The 7,367-nt window shown below is 42.7% G+C and overlaps 1 protein-coding gene across 3 annotated transcripts in view; it reads right to left on the bottom strand.

Annotated features, from left to right (window-relative positions):
• Positions 1-3,453: 3,453 nt before the first annotated feature.
• Positions 3,454-7,367, bottom strand: part of LOC119466215 (probable E3 ubiquitin-protein ligase RNF144A-A) — a 39,998-nt gene continuing 36,084 nt past the window's right edge. For all 3 annotated transcript variants that reach the window (XM_037726696.2, XM_049657271.1, XM_037726695.2), the window contains exon 9: positions 3,454-6,601. In XM_037726696.2, coding sequence (XP_037582624.1) covers positions 6,464-6,601 — 138 coding nt within the window. In that variant the 3' untranslated portion in view covers positions 3,454-6,463. The remainder of the gene's footprint in view (positions 6,602-7,367) is intronic.

The raw sequence follows: 7,367 nt of genomic DNA, 5'->3' as shown, positions 1-7,367 counted from the left end.
ACACACACACACACACACACACACACACACACACACACACACACACACACACCACTGTTCTTCCAATTCCTTCATTGTCACTTTGGCACCACTCCGAAGAACAACTTGTTCATGTGCTCACTTCAGCAGCTGTAGCTCGCCAACTAACGGTCAGAGCGAAACGCGGCAAATGGCAGTTTGTTGTCTAAACCTGCTGCAACATGCGCTTAATAGCCACAGTGCGCTCCCTCTGCCAGTTGGCACACTATTTCAAAAGTTCGGTTTCTTTTTGAACACACCTTGTATATACAGGGTGTTTCACTTTAGCTGCACCAAATTCTTAAAAATTGCCTGTGGCAGATAGCACAATTAAAATCCTTGATCTAAACTACTCAATGAGGCGGCCATTACTTCCACGAAAAATCTAAATGCCTAATTGGATAATTAACATAATTATGTTAATTAACTTCTGAATTATTTTACGGCACATCTTTCAATCCACGAATTATAGCCGCTGAGTTTGCAAGGCGTATCCACTTGGAACAAATTCTCCGGACTGAACCAGTTTTGAGATATTAAGTCTACAAGTATGGCTTTTTGGGCTAGTTGGTTAGATACATCAGAGGTGGTCATAGCGCTAGAAGACACGGACGAGAACGGGAGAACAGGACGAGCGCTCGTCCTGTTCTCTCGTTCTCGTCCATGTCTTCTAGCGCTATGACCACCTTTGAGATATTAATTTTCAAGGTGTCCGACGAAATGCATGGGCGTTTCAGTTAACTTTGTGCTTCAATGCATAAAGCAGCGTTTTCCTCAAAGCTAACTGGAACGCCCATGCATTTCGGAGGACACTTTAAATATTAATATCTCGAAACTGGTTCAGTCCTGAGAATTCGTTCCAAGTAGATACACCTTGCGAACTCAGCGGCTATAATTCGTAGATTGAAAGATGTGCTGTAATACAATTAATTAAAAAGTTAAATAGGATAATTATGTTAATTATCAATTAGGCGGAATGCATAATATAACCTGAAAATCTTCAAGTAGCGGCAAACAACATTACCTTGATTCTGTTCAGCTACGAGGCATTTTCATATTTTTAAATCTTGATGCATGATAGTTGGGACACCCGGTATATATACGAGGGCAAATCAGAAAGTGTTTGCCTCTATTTTGTATTAGCCAAAATAAGGTACATATAGGTAATTACAAATATACATACATACCTTACACTATTTTCCCACGTAGTTCTCACACTGGTTCAGACATTTGTCCCATCGCAGCGCTAAATTTGGGATGCCCCTGTGGTAGAATTCGTCTGGCACGTGGCCTCCCTGAACGCTCATTGTCATGCAAGTCCTCATGGTCTTTTGCGAATTTTCAACACCACCACCTCACACTTCTGAAAATGAGACAACTTTCCCCATACGTGGGCTGCATTTCTCTGTGGATTTCGATGGGCATTTGTCCCTTGCGCCATAGGAAACGAATCACACTTTGTTGCTCGTACGCCATGGATGTGTGAAGCACAACCGCCATCTTCAACAACTGACACAGAGCTACCGGCAGATAAGGCCAGGCCAGTCCAAGAAAGGTCCACCGCTGGGAATGGATATGTTGACTTCGCATTTACAGCCGTAATTTGGCAAAAAAAAATTAGGAGCAATGACTTTCTGATTCGCCCTCGTATATAGTAGGGGTATGCGAATATTCGAATAACAATCGGATAGTCATTATTCGTAAATGTGCTGTCGAATACACTGAATATTTAAAAACTGCACCCAAATAAAAATAAGATTACAGCGAAATTACGGTTTATTTTCACCCTGTCGGCATAGTATAGACTTAAAACATGAGAACTTGAGTAGTCACGTCACTTAGATGCCACACTTTACAGACAGTACAGCGATCATTCGCACTCTCTGAAGAGCCCTTTGCATCCGAAGAATCTACTTGTTTTGCTTCCAATACTCCATTTTCACTTTTAGTTAATGCTTCACAACGTTCTACGTAATGACCAAACTTGTTAACTTTAATACTGGGATGTGAACGTAATTTCATATTAATTGCGATAACCGCTGTTCATTATTCTAAAACTATTTGAAAAGTATTGAATATTCTATTTGATTCGCTTCTGGCACTATTTGATTCGTATTCAATGCGGTCTCAAAACTCGCTGTTCGCACACCCCTAATATGTGGTAATCCATTTTGGAGTTTACGCTGTAGAGCCCAGTTAAAATGACATAAGGAATCATCTGTGACAGCAAGTGCCATTGACCAGACATTTACTGCATTTTATTTTTTTAAATTCTTTACATTCACTAGTGTGAATCGGAGCTGGTGCCAGGCTGCAGCATGTTTAGTGACTGTCAATTCAGCAATGCTGCATTGCACTCTTGGATAACCAGATGTAAAAAGTGGTATTTTCTCGCATGTGTTTTACACATGCTGATGGTAAATATACCTGGTAAATATACCTGGTAAATATACCTGGTAGCGAAGCTTCCATAGAAGCCCATATGTGCAAAACATGGCGGTTCATCGGGCTTAGCGCCATCTGTGTGAGGAGGGAACACTTCCGGCGGAAGAAAAATAATTTGACGTCATATCCGTTAAAAACAGAAGCGACGTCATTTCGTTCTCAAAGGCACGAAATTTGTTTACGGAGGCCTGCCATTATAGCTCTATATTCAAATGCCCCGTCATTCGACTCGATGGGCGTTTCGAGCTTTCAGCACGGAAAGCGATCCAGGAAATGTTCAGCCAAATGGGTGTTGAAATCGCATCGCTGCACAGAACACACTTTAGTTGGAGGCCAACGAACGCTTTGGGTGTAGAGTGCTCGTCCTTTCGTCGGACGCTAAGCCCGTTGGCCAGCGCTGTAGCACGAAAACAACTAAAATAGTTATCTGGCGGTCGCAACTCACTACTTTTGACTGAACAGGTTAAGAAGCAATGAAACTACCCGCGTCACCAAATTCAGACAAATGTCGACAAGCAAAGCAACGCAACATGTGAGGGGGGCATATTGTAACAGGTGAACTTTACGTGCACGCCTTTCTGCCCACTTCAAGAGCTGCATTGCATTGCAAGTGATAGCGGCAACGCCCGCCACTATGGGTGGGCGCTGAAAAAGGGTATTTATTGATAATTATCAAGTAAAATAGAGTTGTTCTTTTCTCGCCATGCATATATAAAATTGATAAGGAATTTTATTTTCATTGAATGAAAATAACTGTCTCGCTTTAATTAAAAAACACTTTTTTTCCCCCCAATATTTGTTCCCTCCAAACATAGTCGTGCTTCAATCACTGCTCCCATAACCACCCTTGCTGATGTCGGTGACAATTCGTTCTGAACCGCTTTTCGCTCGAAGCTTCGCGACCTATGTGGATCGACCTTGGTACATGTGTGTGGTTATTGCAGAGCAACCTGTAAGCTTGAGTGACTTGAGACAACAGGAGACATGTCATGAGGCCCAGGTCTTTTTATTCGTGTTTGCACAAAGTGAAAATGTAATCTCCCTCCCCATCAGTCAAGACTAGCTTGTGACGACTAGGTATTCCCACCTTCTTAGCTCCAGCAGCCAACAAGCAAACAAAAACAGGAACAAACTTGCATGTGGCCACTTGACCATTAACAGCACTTTAAAACCCTCCTCATGGTGGCGAGGCCCTTCCAGGGATCTACTCACTAGCAAGTTCAGGTTTTTTCCAAGACGGGCACAGTCACTTTCACTGGTTGTAAATGGGCATTACATCTGCTGTGCTTTGGTGGTTAACGTGGCCCAGAGCTTTGAAGGCACCAACAGGTAACATAAGTTCATCGTGTGATAGTTTCAAAAATTACAATTTCAGTTGCAATGGCGAGAACACATTAGACCACTCCACATTTCAAAAGCCAAGTCATGGGTGACGGTGCTGTTGCACGTGCATTCCTTATCTGCATCTTCTTGCAAATGGTTGTACTGTAGTTCTCTGACAAGGGATGTAATTAAATCAGTGCCTAAAGTTCTGGGCCACTGCAACTGAAAGTTGAAGATGATGTTCTCTGCAAAAATTTTGTGCACATTAATATTCCAATAATACATTTAGCAACTATTTTATCCATCTTTGTCATGTTAATGGCAAGGTGACTTGACGAAAGCCATTCTGAAGGGTTCATTTCTGGTGACCATAAAGCAGTCTTGTGCATACATAAAACGTGAAGCATTAAGTGAGGTGATTGCAATATCTTGATATGACTTCAGTATACTTTGATTTTTTTTTAGACAAGCAATATTTACAGCCAACAACATGTTTTGCATTGCATAGGCATCAGAGAACTCGCAGCGTGATGGTTCTTTCCAAGACCCGCTTTGCTCGCTGCTAGACCTAATCTGCTCTGAAAGCTATCACAGAAGATAAGTGTGCAGTACGCATGCATATCTTAATTAGCATTTGCAAATAGTTGCCACTCTTCTGCAAACATTGCAAGAGCATCTGCACAGTTTAAACTTTGCCCTATGTACAGAAATCAAGTGCATCCATTTATGTACATAGGTTCACTGACTGTAAACCCAACTAGCCACAGAAACAACAGAAAAAGAAAGTTCACATCTAGAGAGTGCCAACTAGATCCCAAGCATCACCACATCTTATATTGAACAGTTTCCTCCAACGTGGACCAGTGAACAAGGTCAGAAATCTCCGCTGCCACTCTAAATCTGGAGAAATCTTTAAACAAATTGTTCCAACAGCATAACACAACACTATGTACATTGTTCCCTTGCTGCTCCACGACTTTTTTGTTCCAGGATGACAATGTATAGCACCACAAATAAAGAGCCTTTGGCTTTCTCACAAGGGTTCTAGCCTGCAGCTACATTCTCAAGAACTTTGAGCTGTGAAGCATGTTGTACTCTCAGAGAAGACCCTCTGCACTTCACTCGGCCCACAAAGCTTCATAAAGCCAAATCGGCACTACTATTCAATGCTGTCTAAATGGCACAGAAGTTGCCACAGCAGCTGAGGGCCTAAGGAACCATGCTACAGATTATCTACCAACAGGTCAGCTACGACACTGCTAAACATAGCTGGACACAGTGAAACTAGTGGACATAATAGAACAGTAGTCCCAAGCGGAACACGGACGGCATCGAGAAAAGAAATACAGACAGAACCCCCTCCTTACAAACTAAGGACAAGGGGTGACAACTCTTCTGCAAAGAACCTACTGCTGCATTTGTTCAGAACTGTGGCATGGGTGACTTGAGTAAGGATGAAACTGCTCTCAACTGTTTGCTGCATTAGCTCAACTGGTACTAGGATGCTGAAATGTCTACAACAGGACCTCTTTATCTATCCTACTGCTTGGTTTCGCGTCCCCAAAAATTGTGTGGGCAGTAATACATTGGGCTAAATTTTACAAGCAAACACTGAACTGTGTCACTACATGGATATTTTTTGCATTTTGCTGCTAAAATGTCCCAGTGAAAACTGAGAAAGGAACCGTTTTAATGACTGCCCAGTGCAGAAGCTTACAATTCACTATGACAGCATATTATTACAACTTCTGGTGCATGTTTGAGCTGGCCAAACACAGTTGTGTAGCTGTTTATGTATACTGCTATGTAGCATTAAATCTCGCATTGGAAGTGAGAATACCAGAATTTGTTCTGGCAACATTTTGATGTATCTTGCTTCTCACATGCACTGCTTTCAAGAGCAATGCCACACCAACATTGTGTTCTTTATTTCAAAGTTTTTCCACGAAAGCATTTTTCATAAGAGGTTTTTTTACAGTTGAAAGCTCTGTCACCAATGAATGGTGCACATGCCAAGTGTGATTTCTATATGTTTCAGTACTACTCGGAGCACTTCAGCGCCTGTCTACATTTTTGTAGCCTGTTACGACAGCTGTTGAGGAGATTAGTTGATTTTGCTCTATACAGTCAGCATTCCACATTCTTAATCCAAAGTTTCAATATCCTTGCAATGGCATTTCGGTAACTGCCAAATGCAGTAACACCAATGTGCCAACACCGGCTCAAAACCAATTCCTCCTCGCTTTGCACAGGATGTCTCATAGTTCACAAAAAGCACTTGCCACGAGAGGGAACAGCCATCATGCTGCTCTCAGTGAGCTTGCTGTCCATGCCATAAGGCTCACGACTCCGTTCACAGGTGAGACAAGCGTTCAGAGATAGCTTCCAAAGGCTTGTGTTGGAGCCACAACTTCAAAAAAGGAGGCTTCTGCTTCACAACCACATCGATGCCATTGTTATTTTCAGTCTTGACACCGACAGTTCATGACAGTCACAGGTGGAGGTGAAGCTCAGAACACAATCTGCTATAGACAGCATATTTGGCGGTCAGTGAAGATGCCAGCTGTGGATCATAGCACGCCGATGTGCGCTTCTCCACTGCTCGTGCAAGTAGGAGTCTTCTCCTTGCTTTCAATCTGGTTCAGAGTCTAGCAAGAGTCTAGCACAGCCACCCAGTTCAGAGGGTTGTTGGCTCAGGGTCGAGGCAGCGATGACAGCCACTGCACCGGCAGCACAGCAGACATGGGGCTGCCAGCAAGAGAAGGGGTGAGGCCAGCAGTAAAAGGAAGCCGAATCCGGCAAAAATGCCCACAACCTGGGAGAAACAGCAATAAATAAATGTTAGTACAACTTGTTCCCCACGTAAATATGGTTAGAGCCCTTCCCAAGAAGGTTTACAGAAGCTTCTCAGACGTTGTACCTTGGCAATGAATTGTATATAAAAAGCTTTACTTCTTGAATACATACGTAGATCTGCTTATTTATGTTCAGCTAACTAGTTCTCATACTCTCAGCAGAGATGGCAAATGCAGTCGACTTCCCTTCATTCGATCTTCACGGAACCTACGAAATTAATCGAGTTAAACAAGACGCAGAAGCGCTATAACACACTGCCCGATTCATTTGGCAGTACCTTCTCCGATTTTAACACACCCCCGAATCAAACGTACGCTCACTTTCTGTGTGTCCAAGGCAGAAAAGTAACGTAGCAATGACATAAAAGCTCCTAAACAAAGTAGAAATGTAACGCGCACCCGATTTTTTAGCAAGAAAAATGGGAAGAAGTCTAATACCAATTGCATAATGGTGGCCAGTTTCCTGAAGTTAGCTTCGCTGCATGGTTTAATTAAAAGTTAGCGCCGCCGCAATACATCAGTATTATGTGGTAAAGCATACAAATGCCACGAAAGCGGTGTTGGTATCTGATTGCACCGTGCCGGCAATTTTCGAATTAGGTTTGAGTCGGTGTTGTGAGCTACAGTCACTGCTTGAAAATATTCTTATTGCAGGCCAAAAATAGGCGTTTTCAACAGGAGATGATGTGGGTTCAACACATTCACCGTCCCCTAAGCTCTGCTGAG

The sequence above is a fragment of the Dermacentor silvarum genome, chromosome 10 (genome assembly GCF_013339745.2).
Source record: "Dermacentor silvarum isolate Dsil-2018 chromosome 10, BIME_Dsil_1.4, whole genome shotgun sequence".
Classification (NCBI taxonomy): domain Eukaryota; kingdom Metazoa; phylum Arthropoda; class Arachnida; order Ixodida; family Ixodidae; genus Dermacentor; species Dermacentor silvarum.
This window is presented reverse-complemented; position numbering and strand designations above follow the sequence as displayed.